The sequence below is a fragment of the Petaurus breviceps genome, unplaced genomic scaffold (assembly GCF_028583685.1).
Source record: "Petaurus breviceps papuanus isolate PSGF00001 unplaced genomic scaffold, PetGlider_PUasm1.0 90977, whole genome shotgun sequence".
Lineage (NCBI taxonomy): Eukaryota > Metazoa > Chordata > Mammalia > Diprotodontia > Petauridae > Petaurus > Petaurus breviceps.
Genome location: NW_027187391.1, coordinates 39745343 through 39759179, shown reverse-complemented (window position 1 = coordinate 39759179; position 13837 = coordinate 39745343). Strand labels below are relative to the sequence as shown.

General features: G+C 38.4%; 2 protein-coding genes across 8 annotated transcripts in view; one reads left to right on the top strand and one right to left on the bottom strand.

Annotated features, from left to right (window-relative positions):
- The window catches only part of TUBE1 (tubulin epsilon 1), a 38852-nt gene extending 32014 nt beyond the window's left edge, over nt 1–6838 (bottom strand). The window contains exons 1-4 of one of the 2 annotated variants that reach the window (XM_069077021.1): nt 6624–6838; nt 6432–6505; nt 2044–2096; nt 407–461 (exon numbers count right to left, since the gene is read on the bottom strand). In XM_069077021.1, the coding sequence (XP_068933122.1) occupies nt 407–461; nt 2044–2096; nt 6432–6505; nt 6624–6648 (207 nt within the window). In that variant the 5' untranslated portion in view covers nt 6649–6838. The remainder of the gene's footprint in view (nt 1–406; nt 462–2043; nt 2097–6431; nt 6506–6623) is intronic. The other variant, XM_069077022.1, reaches the window with a different exon arrangement.
- Nucleotides 5932–13142, top strand: FAM229B (family with sequence similarity 229 member B). Of its 6 annotated transcripts, none has more exons than XM_069077024.1 (4): nt 5932–6015; nt 11203–11364; nt 12150–12288; nt 12914–13142. In XM_069077024.1, the coding sequence occupies exons 3-4, from the start codon at nt 12164–12166 to the stop codon at nt 13029–13031; spliced, it is 243 nt and encodes an 80-aa protein (XP_068933125.1). In that variant the 5' UTR covers nt 5932–6015; nt 11203–11364; nt 12150–12163; the 3' UTR covers nt 13032–13142. The 6 variants fall into 6 exon arrangements, with proteins under 6 accessions (XP_068933125.1, XP_068933126.1, XP_068933128.1 ...); XM_069077025.1 differs by having other exon boundaries at nt 5954–6015; nt 11206–11364; XM_069077027.1 differs by having other exon boundaries at nt 5954–6062.
- Nucleotides 13143–13837: the final 695 nt, after the last annotated feature.

Here is a 13837-nt window from a genome sequence, read left to right as displayed (position 1 = left end):
CACACACACACACACACACACACACACACACACACACACACACACACTAAAAAGTACTATTGTTATGTAGTATTATGGAATTTCATCTATATTTTCTATTGGGAAAAGTAACCAAGTAGCAAACAAAATTACCTTGAAAAGAAATGTTTACATGCAACAGGTCCTTTGTTCTTAATACAAACTCTTTTCTTATTATCTGATATGTCTGGAAATTTGTTACCTAATTAGTAAAGTCTTAAAAAATGCCTAAGGTACAACATCTGGCACTCACGAAAATAGGGTGTTCATAAATATTCTTTGATTTATTGATTTAAATTAGAACAGAGAAAATTTAATTTAGATGACAATAACAGCAGCATAACTATCATTAAAATACATAAAGTAAAAATCTTAATGTATATCTTACCCGTGCCTTTAGTGAGCAAATCTTCCCTTTGGAAATATCTACACCACCATTTCTTCTGAAAGATTAAAAAAAAAGGAAAAAAAAGATCACTGAGAAAAAAAACAGGAAACAACTACAACAGGAAATAATAGTGTAATATAATCCATTAAATTTCAATTCCACAGAATGTAAAGGAATATGAAATGTTAAATCATTAGGAGTAAATTAAAGTGGACAAAAATAATTTATTTGAACTAAATGCTTACTTAAAATCTATGTATATAAGTGATATACTCAATATATCATTATGCAAATGCACACATGTATAAGGAAACATGGAAAATTATGGATATCAGTCTCTTGGTCCAAAACAGATTTTATGGGGGATGAGGTGCAGAACTCTTGGTAAAGTAACTCCCTCCCATCAAAGGAGATCAGCAACTACTTGTATGTAATTTAAAAGTTACAGTCTTCATTTGTCTGAGTCCTTGAGAAGAGAGGTGCCTTACCAGGGTTTTACTCTAAATTGCTATAAATATTCTTGCATAAATTGATCCTTTAATGACATTTTAAGAAATCCTAGCAATGAAATCACCAAGTACCAGTCTATGAGCAGTTTTGGTGTCTGACACATCTTACTATATTGTTGTACAAAGTATTTTAGTTTTACTCAATTTTTAGAGGTATACACAGTGCACAAAATGGAGGACTTATCTTAAATTCCACTACTCTCAAGTCCCTTTTTTCTTAACCATTATGTTTTCTAAGTATTTTAACATGTTACTAAAAATAGAGCAGGACCATAGGATAGTTGTAACTTAGGCAAATGTCACTGTGGAATCAGAAGAGGAGTTACTACATCACCTACCTGATGACCCAACCCAGGTCAGGTGTCTAACCTAGAAACCATGTCTGTGACGAAGCAATGCCACCCTGGGAAAAGTTTTTTTGGGATCTTGTCTCCAGGACACTTACTTGATGAGAGTGGACTGTTTTTGGATTTTCTGGCTGCTCCTCTCTGGGCCTTACTATGTGCCCAGAATATAGTAGGTGCCTAATAAATGTTTATTGGTTATGACTAACTGAACACAGTGCTCTTGTGTGTATGCATGCACCCCATGCTTAGTATCTGAACTGAAGCTACTGAATACTAGACAAAAACATATGCCACTTCAGCTATGGTGGTCCGAATATTCTTGATTTCTGGGTTTTGTTGTGACATACTTTATGTGGGAGGTGTTCCATACAACTCAGGATAGAAGTCAAAGCTGAGTAGCTAATCTTCCCTTATGCTTGCAAGCTTTTATCAAGAGGAGTAAACAATTTAAGTATTGGGTAGGATGGGTTGCAAAAATGGGAAAAATGGGGGTTAGTACATCTGAAGCCTTTTGTCTTATACACATATTTAATCCTTGGTCCAACCACAAAGCATGTACTCTTTTGAAAGCTTAACCACCACCATCTACATTAGTGTACTGAAGGGTATACAGGATGACTACGGGAGGCACTCCTTTGTGATCCCTTAAAATATGTGGCTTTGAAATCTTTTGGATTAAGCTCATGTACTATAAACCATGCTGTGACCCCAACCTAGGGACACATATCCATAGATCCATCATACATTCTGAAGAATTTGAAATAAACAAGATACATCTTACCTAGTATCCACATTTCTAAAGAAGTTCTTCAGTGAGTCATCATAAATTCCTTTCTAAAAATAAAAAAAAAATCATGTAAGCACAACTATACAAGAAATCTTTCAAAGTTTTAAATCACAATCAATCATTAGGCAACAATAGAGGTTCTAATAGGTATTGAATTCTCAAGAAAAAAAGTAAAAAACATTCACACTTGTTTTCCAACTTATAGATTTAAGATCAGCATTTTTTAAATTCACAAAAGAAGAACTTGATTGCTCTTCTATAGTGGCAACCATACTGGCATAGCCAGGATGTGCTAGCACAGGTTCTTAGATATTCTTTATTAGGAAAGATAACTGTTTAAGGGGTCAACAATCTTTTTCAATTACATTCACCAGTCCAGGGGAAATGTCATCATACTGAACATTAGAGAAAATACCAACAGAGAAAATACATAGAAAATACAAGCAGAGAAATAAAGACCAACAGACAGGGCTCTGCCTGAATCACCTATACACTTTAGATACATCCCTGGATCTAGAGAGCCTTTACATCTGAGCAGTTGGGGAGTTCTGAACATATAGTCACTCAGAAGCTCAACCAGGGAATCACAAGATCCTTGTCATAAGTGAGTCCCCAAAGCAAAACACCAACTCCAAGTATATATTATACTTCTCAGAGCCAGAAGGCATCACAACCCTCCTGACTCGGTGCCTATTAGCAAATTAGCTATTAGTGAAATTAGCAAAAGGTGTGAAAGCCTTCCTGCAAGCAAGCCTCACCTAAGCAAGCTTCCCTTAAATGGGCTCCATGTGAGGTCTATTAATGAGTAGGGAAGATCTTCTATCACATTAACATCCCATCTTCCTAAAGAGTAAGATCCAGAGAGAAGGTTTTCCCTTCTGACTTCAGAAGTATATGTTGCAACATGAGGAATTAAAAGAGTAATCAATCTGCTTTGGTTAACTATATCACCTGTGCCCAAATGAAGTGCAAGGAGAAAAAGAGGAAGTGCTACTAATGACCTCCTAACTACCAAGCTCAATAATCTTATTCCAGTCCCCATCTTTGGGCACCTGGATGACACAGTGGATTGAGTACTGGAGTCAGGAAGACCTGAGCTCAAATACTGCCTCAGATGCTTTTCAGCTATTATCATCCTGGGCCAGGCACTTAACCGCTGTCTCAGTTTCCTTATCTGTAAAATGAGGACAAAAACAGCTCCTACCTGCCAGGGTTGTTGTGAGGATCAAATGACACAGATGTAAAGCACTTAGCACAATGTAAGCTCTATATAAATGTTAGGTATTATAATTACATCCCCCTTCTCTAAATTTAACATTGATGATCATAGCCTTCTTAAGAGTCTCTTGTGCTGTGATTTAATGACACTTCACTTTTTAGATTCTTTTCCTACCAGCTTCTCTATTTCTACGCTGTCTTATTTTTCTCATCTTGGTCACTCAATGTAGAAGACATTCAGTAAGACACAATCAACACTTATCGAGTATGGACTATGTCAGTAAGTTTATACTTTGTACAGATTACTTTAGATTATACTACTCTCTGATAAGAATATTCTTTCCCAGTCTTCATCTGTTGAAGTCCAACCTAAACATCAAAAGACTCAACACAAAAAAATCCCTGAAGCATTCCCTGATTTTTCTCACTCCAGTTCTCACCTCTTTCTACCTGGAAAGGATTATTTCCTTTTCCGACCTCAAATAATACTTTTTACTTAGAAAGATGGATAAATAGGATATCTACTATGAGCTAGGCACTGCGGTAAGTATTGGGGATATAAATATAAACATATAAGACAATCCTTGTCCTCAGGAGCTTACATTCTTATGGTGGAAAGCAACATATAAAGGGGAGCTGAAAAAAAAAAGGCAGAGGGAAAGCAACATGGTGTGTGGATGACAAGAAGTCAAGGCCTAGTTCCAGGGAAGATAAAGAGAAAAAACTCATTAACCAGAGCACTCAATCCCAGAGCACAAGCCCAGGATTTGGAATGTGGTGTGTGGAGGTGAAGGAGATAGGGATGATGGTAAGATGGGAGATTATAGCAATGTATGGGTCTGTTGTCACATTCTCCCTTGTCCTCTAAATCACAGCTCTGTGTCTACACCTTGAAAGACAACCTTTGTATTCCCTGGGCTTAGCACATTAACTTGGGCTTTTTAAATGTTCCCTAGAACACAGATGGAGAGCTGGAAGGGGACCTTAGAGGCCACATAGTCCAACTTAGATTTTATGGATGAGGACAGTGAGACAGGGAGAAGTCACACTAGTAAGCTGGGTCTGTGGGACTGAAAATGCAGGTTATCTGATTCCAATTTAATGTTCTTTCCCTCTGTACCACACTGGCTATCTCCTGTACTACCTGCTAAATGCAAGTGATTTTTCTTTCTAGAGCAAGGATTCTTAAATCTTTTTTGTGTCACAGACCCCTCAGCATAGGTGGATTCCTTCTTAAAATAATGTTTTTAAATTCATAAAATAAAATACATGGGATCACATAGAAACCAAACGTTAGTTACGAGAGATGTAATTTTTTTCCCCCATCCAAGTTCACAGATCCCTTGAAATCCATCCCCAAGTTAAGAATCTTTGTTCTAACATAATCAAATATATATTTTTTATTCAATGCTGGACACTCTAAATCTTAAACAGGTGCTACTTAGTTCCTCTACTTGAGACCCTGAAATGTAATGGAAAGAGACCTAGATTCTAATATGCCCTCTGACACTTATTAGCTATGCAAAAATGTTGTTCAGTTATGTCCAACTCTTTTTCTTGGCAAAGATACCAGAATTGTTTGCCAGCTCATTTTACAGATGAAGAGACAAACAGGGTTCAGTGACTTGCCCAGGGTCACATAGCTAGTTAAGTGTCTGAGGCTGGATTTGAACTCAAGAAGATGAATCTCTCCCTGATGCCAGGCCTGCCTTTATCCCCTGTGCCACATAACTGCCTCATGTGACTATGGGTTAATTGTTACTTAACTTTAGGTTTACCGGAGATCTAGCATTTGAAGGGACCTCAGAGGTCATAGTCTAGTCCAGCCCCCTCATTTTACAGATGAGGAAACTGAGGTGTAAGGTGTTTAAAAATGGCTTGCCCAAAACCACACAGGTTGTAAGTTATCAAAAGCAGAATATGAACTCAAACGAGGATAATAGTACTTATCTCAGAAGCTTATGTAAAGAATCAAATTAGATACTGTATGTAAATGCACTTTTCAAGACTTAATCACCATAAAATTAATATTATTACTGGAAGGTTTCTCCAATCCCTCTTAATTCTAGTGTCTTCCCTCTGTTAGTTATTTCCTATCTATTCTGATTATAGTTTGCTTTACATATATATTTGTTTGATATTGTCTCCCCCATTACAATGTAAAGCTCTTTGAAGGCAGGGAATGTCTTTTGCCTCTTTTTTGTATCCCCAGGACTTAGCACAATGACTGGCACACATTAGGCACTTAATAAATGTTTACTGATTGATTATTCAGTGTTTTTAGATTAATGATCAGAGAGGGGCACAGAAAACAGGCAGGATCTGCTGACTTTCCATGGCCAAAAAAAAAGGCAAACAGAAGCAACATTATAACCAAGGTACATTACATTTAGACTGCAGAGAAAGTGGAAATAGAGAAGGTATTTGGGAATTATATTACAATATGGGCTATACCTGAAAAGAACAAACACAATAGAAACAAATGTAAACATTTTACACTCAGATTAAAAAAATAAATGGTACACCTTTAGGATAGGTTAAGATATGACTGGACAATAGTTAAAAAGAAGGGAGGATGAAGGTAGGAACACGGGGAAGGTGAATATGAGGGGAGGGAACAGGTACATGGGGGGAAGGAGGTGGAGGTGGGGCAGGATGATGAGGCAAGGGTAGGAAGACAGAGGAAGTGAAAGAGGATGGGGAGAAGGAGAAGATGGAGGATGGAGAAAGGAGGAAGGAGAGGAGGAGGTAGGAAGATGGGGAGAAAGATGGATGGAGGAGCGGCCTAGCACAAGGTGGGAAAAGGGAGGAGGGTGGAGGAGGGGAGGGGAAGGGAGGAGATGAGTTAGGAAGGTGGAGTAGGGGAGAGGAATATATATATATGGTGGGGAGGAGGAGGAGGAAAAAAATGAGGGTGGAGAGATAACGGGAGGAAGATGTGGGATGATGGGGGTGAGAAATGGGATAAGAGGAAGGGGAGGGAGATAGGGATGGGTACAAGGTGGGGAGGGGGAGATGGATCAGGGGAGGAGTTAGGAAGGTGGGGGAGGAGATTGGAACAAGGTGGGTAGGGGAGAGGACGCGGGGGTAGGGAGCAGAAGGGCAGGAGCTGGGAAGACGCCGAGGGGTCCAGTTCGCGGGAGGGTCCGCAGAGCGCGCCCTACCTTGTTGACAGCCGCATGCTCCCTCAGGGCCAGATCCCAGAAGCAGCGGCCAATCTGGTTCCCACACTGGCCGACTGAAAGCGCCCGCGGCGGGCACGGAAAGAAAGAAAACAGGACATTAGTACAAGTGAACGAATCCCGCTCCATTCAGGGGTTACGGGGACCTTGCGGGGGGCCCCCAACGCAGCTCACCTTGCACTACGACAGACTGGGCCATGCTGCTGCTCCGGTAGCCACGGCGGCTAGCGCCAACACCGCAGCTCGCGGCTGGCCGAGATCACAGGCCCCCTGGCACCTAAGCGGCGGTTCAACAGTTAGCAAACGATTTCTAATTTCTTTCTCGGGCCCAGCTCGCGCCTGCGCCTCGCGCCGCGCGCCCACGCCAGCCGGGGGTGGGGGTGGGGGCGGGGGCGGAGCAACGGAAGGCGGCTCGAGGGCGCCTGCGTCCTAGCTGTTGCCATAGCGACCAGGCACGCATTCACCCGCCTGGCTTCCAGTCGGGGCGCCCTCAACGTCCAAGTCAGAGTGTCTGAGGTTTCCGGAGCCCGCACCAGCGGGTAATTCAAGATTGTTGGTTTGGTTGACAGCGTTGACCGTCACCTGCTCCTCCTTGTCCACAGTATCACCCCTCCTTGGACGGCGGGGAAGGGCGTCTCCTACCGCGGCTACCCTCTTCCCTGCAAGAGTTTTATCAGTCCCAACCCGGGCATCTTATGTCCCAGCCAGCCCCGACGGACGAGGACATTGAAGCAGACTGACCAACTGCAGGCCCTGGGGTCTGGGGGTGGGTGGGTGGCAGCAAGCAGGGTGACTGGTACTAGAGGGTGGCGGAGAGAAAAGCTAAATCCAATCCTTGGCGGGGGGATCTTGCCCTGTGTTTATTTGGGCATGGAGGGGGCACGCCTGACGTGAGAGGCGGCTGCCCTCATTGGTGTAAACCTATGAAATAATATGGGGGCTCTGTTTTAATCTAATAGGATGACACCTCCTCTTGTCCCTCCAGGTAGGAATCATTAGTTGATTTTCTAGCACTAGACGATCTATTATTGGGTCTGTTTTGGTAGTGAGAACTTCCTCATTCAAGATTTTTCTATACCAGTGAAAGATTTGTAGTGCCCGAGGCAGAATTCTCCGCCTCAGTAGTGTATGAAAGCAAGCACAGATTTGTCAAAAATACAAGTCAATATGGAATGGGAAAAGGCATTAAAATGAGAACTAATCCTCCTAGTTCTGTTTACCGCTTAAAACTATATGACTTTGGACAAACTGACCCTCTTTGAGAGTGTTTCCGTCAATAAAATGGGGATAATATTTGTCCAGCCTACCTCCTGGGTTATTGTAAAGAGAAAATATGATATATATGAAAATGTTTTTAAAACCATGAAATAGGATGATGATAATCATGAAAAATTCCTGCTTAAAGTGATTTAAACCTTTCTGTGGTATTAGATCCAGTGATTTTGATGGGGACTTTTTAGGAATACCTTCAGTGATTGGGTAGAGCTGCCTTGTTATTCCATATTGGTCATCTGAAGCCCAGTGGTCAAGAACAGCACTTATACTAATGTTTAGAATTCTACATGACTATTTTTGCCAATTTGGTGAAGAGTTAAAATCTTAAAATTTAGCTGATGCAAGAAGTACAGGGTGTAAGAAAAAAAAATCTAGATTTCTACTTTATATCCATCTGCAGCAGAGGCTTGAGTGGCAGAGAGAATCTTGCCATGCTTACCAGTGCATATGCAGATAGAAAGAAAAGTTAGCATGCTATCAAGGTGGTTACTAAGGTTGTGCACCTACCCAGAGTAACTGGCCGTGTAACCTGGAGCCGGTTACTTAACCCCAACTGTTAAAAAAAAAATAGGGTTGTGCAACCTAGAAATTTGCCAGTTTCCTCCTCTCTTCCCCATAAGGTATAGGCTTAATTTGAATCAACAGATTAAGATGTAACCTGTATTTTATTTCATTAAATTCTTCTCAGAGTGCAAGACTTGCTGAGATTTTGTATTGTGCAGAATTTAAAAATATTTTCAAGAAACCCCTCTGGAATACATACATAAACATATATGCATACACTTTTTATATCCTCCAAGTCACTTTATTTTTTTCCAATGTTCCTTTTTTTTTTTTTAAATCAACTTTTAACCATTTCCTCCTGGAGAATTTCATGGGTTTTGGTTTTGATTTTTGGCTTAATTACAGTTTCTTTACATTAATGCTGGAAAAGTGTGTCATCCTTTTGTTATGATACAGTGCCCTAATTAATGTGTTTTATCTAGCATGTAATTATAGGAAATCCACACTGTGCTGTTATTAACCATTTGTTGCTCAAAATATCAAAAAATGCTTCTCTGTACTTATGAAATGACTATTCTTTTCTTAGTCCTATACATTACTGCTGTAAGATGAGAAGTGATTCAACCATTTTTTATCCCTTTTTATACTTTAATTATTCTAGGTAACAACAATAACAAAATGAACTTTTTTTGGTCAAACTCATAAAATAGGTTGCCATTATGGTATTTTTTTGGGCACTGGGCACTTTCATATTTAGCTTTTGATTTTGTCTGTCACTTTTCATATGAATCATTTTTATAGATTTTTTTGGCCAAACAAAATTGTATTCATTTAGTAAATAAAACATAGCTACTGATGATTTCCTTTTGTATTTTCATGTGAAACATCCACAGCATCCAACAATCAATCTTTCACATTTGTTCAAAATGAAAAGGGAGACTAGAAGAGGTTAAAGAGGCTTCACTTTTCTGTAGCTTCTCCCAGTAGAATGTAAGCTGTTTGTGGGTAGGGATTGTTTTATTCTTTATACTTTTATTCTCAGCATTATCCTCTGTGCCTGGCACATAGTAATACAAAATACATGTTGGCTGATGTATTGATTGATTAAGAGAGACAGTATGGAAGATAGAAAACTGATCTCAGAATCAGGATGTTACAAATTCTACATCTGATACATTGTTGGCAATGTAACTCTGGACAAGTCATTTAAACTTTTATAATTCCATATAACTCTTTAAAACTATTAAGTTGCCGAGGAGTTGTAGATCTGCTTTGGTAGAGGATTTTTCTTTGCTGCGAGTTTCATATACTAAGGAAATCATAAATACAGTTAAAAAGGTTTTTCTTTTTTAATCAGCCTTGACATTTTCTACCATTTAAATATTTTAATAGACATTAAACAAAAATTAGAATGTTTTACTTTAAGGGTTAAAAAGGAGGATTGTGTTGCTGCAAAAACCATGAGAACTACTGTGGAGAAAACCTCAGTCTCCTCTTCTGTAAAAAGAGGTTTGACTAGTGTAAGTCTAGTTTAGGATTCATGCTGTATTTCTGTTCCCTTCTTTGTGCTCAAATGACTGCATTTCCAGTTCTTTGTTGAATGATTGAATGAGTAGAGTGATTTCTTTAGAGACTCTTGTAGGGAGTTCAGGAAAGATAGTTTAAGTAATTATTGATTCATACTTGTTTATAGTATCTTTCATTTGAAATTTCTGAAATCAGATAGACAACAATTATGTCAAAACATTGCTTACTTATTGCTGGTAGTTAACTAAAGTGCATTGATCAGTGTAGTGTTGGAATAAGCAGAAAGTGAAAATAAGATAATGTCCTACTTCCACAAAAAGCTGTTTTTATATATATATATATTTTTTTCCTTTGAGAGGAGAAGGCAAGGCAATTGGGGTTAAATGACTTGCCCAAGGTCATGTACTTAGCTAGTAAGTGTGTCAAGTGTCTGAGGTAAGATTTGAACTCAGGTCTTCCTGACTCCAGGGCCAGTGCTTTATTCACTGCACCACCTAGCTGCCCTAGATTTTATACTTTTAAGGATGATTTCCTATTTATACAAATCACTGAAAATGTTGCCAAGCAAGGAAAGGACTTAGTGTTTAGGATGGACCAATGCATTAGCTAACAATGGCCTTCAGTGATCTCAGTTTATCTGGACTATTATTAGGTCAGGTGATTTTTTTCCCCACCCAAGCAGACTTGTGGTTAACTTGCTCACAGATGTCAAGCTACTAAGTGGAGGTAAGACTGAGCAGCTTGAGTAAGATGAGTTTCCTATAATATGTCCCATGAAAATAAGAATAATGAGAACACAAAAAACTTAATGTGAAAATTTTGATTAAGATAATCATCAACTTGGATTATACATTGGAAAGTTTAGTTCTCACTTATGCTGAAAAAATGGTTTGCTTTGGAAGTGGTATTTGTTTTTAAGGATTAAATAGATTAATTCTGAAAATGTTGGAGTGACTTTAATGAATATCTTTAAAATTAGTGACTGCTTACTGGAAGAAGTGCCAAATTCACGTTTCTTATCTGTAGAATGTAAGTTGAAATTTTATGTTTTGCTGTTGATTTTATGTGGGGCTATATTATTGTGAGAAGTTTGGGGAATTGGAAGCATGTGGGAAGTGGGGTAAGGAGATTATGATTGGGCCATTAGGCAGGGAAAGTCCTGAAAAGAAGCATGAAGACTGGGATATGAAGTCATGTATGCATTTTTGCGTTAATTGAAAAGATTCCAATCTGGAACACAGATTTAGGTGATAGCCCTGTATATTTGATAATGGCCTCTAATTATGTTTGGCCCTTTCCTGTTCCACAATATTTGAGAAGCAAACAGGCAAAGGATAAGAAAACCCTAACCAAATTTTTAAGGGCAGTTAGCTCTCTTAGCTAAACAGAAATCTTTTCAGTTTAATGTTCCCATCATGAATTCAGAATGAAAACTTCTATTCTTTAGCAGGTAGGAAACTATGTGAAAGAATTCTCTGATGTCATAATTTCTGGGTGTCACTGGCTCATTCGACCAGCCTTCCTTTGGCACATTCCATCCTCCTATGGAAGGAGAGTAGAAGCATTTGATTTATTTAGCCTCTACAGGAATCAAACTTCACTTATTTTGGTAAGTGTATGTATCTTTGGCTTAGTTAGCCAAAACCATATTTTACTGCATTCAAAAAAGCCATATGATTCTTGAACTTACCTAGTTGGAAAACTTTTCTTAAGCCATGGGAAATATACAACTTTTCACTGGGTATGTAGCACCTGGAGGGCCTCCCTAAAATCTTTATGCATTTAAAAAATTTTAAACTCTTAAACTTCAATAATTTCAGTTCATTATCATTATCATCATCATCAGCAGCAGCAGCAACAAATATTTATTAGGAAATGTGTTAGGTGCTAGGGATACAAAGAAGTATAGCAGAGTATTGGTCCAAAAGGGACTTAAAATTTAGTTGTACAAACAACATATACATATTAAAAGATAATCAACAGTACAAGTATAGTATATGTTAAGAGACAAATACATGGCATAGACAGTATTGTATGACTCAGAGGAGGGAGCAATCAGGCAACTTGGGAAAGCTTTGACTATAGGCCTTGAAGGAAGGCTAGGTTTTAGATAATGGGAGCAATTTTCAAGTAGCTATAATGTGAGTTATTTATGAATGAGATTTAAAGGCACATTGAATTATAGCTTATGTGAACTTGTTTTGTTAGTCTTAAGAGAGTTTACTCTCATCTATGGTGGTAATTGCTTGTTATTGGAACTGAAATAAGAATACATGCAGATAACTTGAGAGTTATAGATGAGTTATAGATTTGATCATATCTATAATACAAATTATAAAAAGTTAAAAAGACAAAAGGCCACTATGTGTTTTTTTCTTTTAATTTCTAATTTAGGTTTTCAGTGAATTATGCCTTTTCGGTTTGGTACTCAGCCAAGGAGGTTTCCAGTGGAAGGAGGAGATTGTTCAATTGGTCCTGAACCTGGCCTGAGCTCCAGTACTGCATGGTATAGGAAAGAGACTCCACCAACCAGGTAAACTTAGGGATTCTGCCAACTATATATATGTTACAGTGCAAATTTAACCCCTGGTTAATGTCATCATAATATCTGGTCTAACTCTAAACATTGGTAGAACAAAGGAAAACTTAGAAAATTTAATCATGACTAAATTAGTAGCACTTTTATTGTTCATCAGAGGTAGTGCTAAGAGGATCAACATATTGTATTGAATATTATGCTCAGTTTTGGAACGTCTCCAGATATCTTACTGTTTAAATTAAATTATTTTGAAATGAGTTTTTAGAAGATATAAAATGCATACCCATGAAAATACCTATATGTACACACACACACATTTTATTGCCATTTGGGGACCCATAAGATTCCTTTATAAATTAGCAGCTGGAAGTCTGTCTTTGTTTGTTTGTTTGTTTTTATCAGTTTCCTGTGATTAAAATGGGTAGCAATAGCTGTAGTTTTGCTGGAATGCAAGTCTGATTTCTGCCTCCTCAGTTTTATTGTGTTACATAATTACCCAGTGGCATTTAAAGAAATTAAAATTGATTTAAGAAAGGAGAATGAATAGTTAGATTTGAGCACTTCATAATATCATTTCCTGGTAGGCAACTAAATAGATGTCATTTCCCCTGTTATGTAGGCAACTCCGAAGATGCCCTGGAAGTCACTGTCTGACAATCACTGATGTTCCTGTCAATCTTTATGCGACAATGAGAAAACCACCTGCTCAGAGCAGCAAGGAAATGCATCCTAAATAGCCGCTCCTTTGGTGAAGATCATCATAAGGCTTTTGTAGAGGTTTGACTAGGTCAAGGTAATGGGCCAGTATCATTTTATGATCTGGTAAACAAATAAAAGTGGTGACACCATTGGATGTTCACAACGGTTTTTCACTTATTTATTATTGGTGGGGAAAAAATGGAGAAATGTCATTTAAATACAATAGGGCTAATATATAGTCAAGTATTATCTATATGAAAGAAAATAACCATTAGGATGATAAATTATACTAAATTGATGGCACCATTTTGCTTAGATAATTGCATTTTAGCTCCTGCTTGCTCTGGACGGTTTTCTCCATGTTATTTTTGGTCTATTCAGTTAAATTTTATAATAATAGAGCTTGGCCAGAAAATTGAGTGACAGGGAACAGGACACATGTGTGGTTTTGGCACTCCACTAAGCCTAAGGAAAAGTACCTATCATCCAAATGGGGGCCAGTTTTTCATCCCCCCAGAAGTCAGTTGCTTAGAATGAGAGAAAAGGCTGAGACTCTGATATCTAGCCCTTAGGGAGCCTGCCCAAAGGAGGAGACAGAAAGTAAAGTGATTGGGGAAAAGAATGAAAAAAAGGCCGAAGTTATTGAAGGTTGAGGAGGAAGAAAACTCAAACACTTTGAGCCATGAGGAATATAGAGAATAAAAATGTAAGTATTAGGGCCATTAATCAAAGAACAGAAGTTTAGAATAGAAAGGGAAGGTAAGTAATAAGAATGACAGAAAGCCTTTTTAAAAGATGCAGAAAATGAAATTTTAAAAATAGGTTGAAGAGGAGAGAGGGGAAT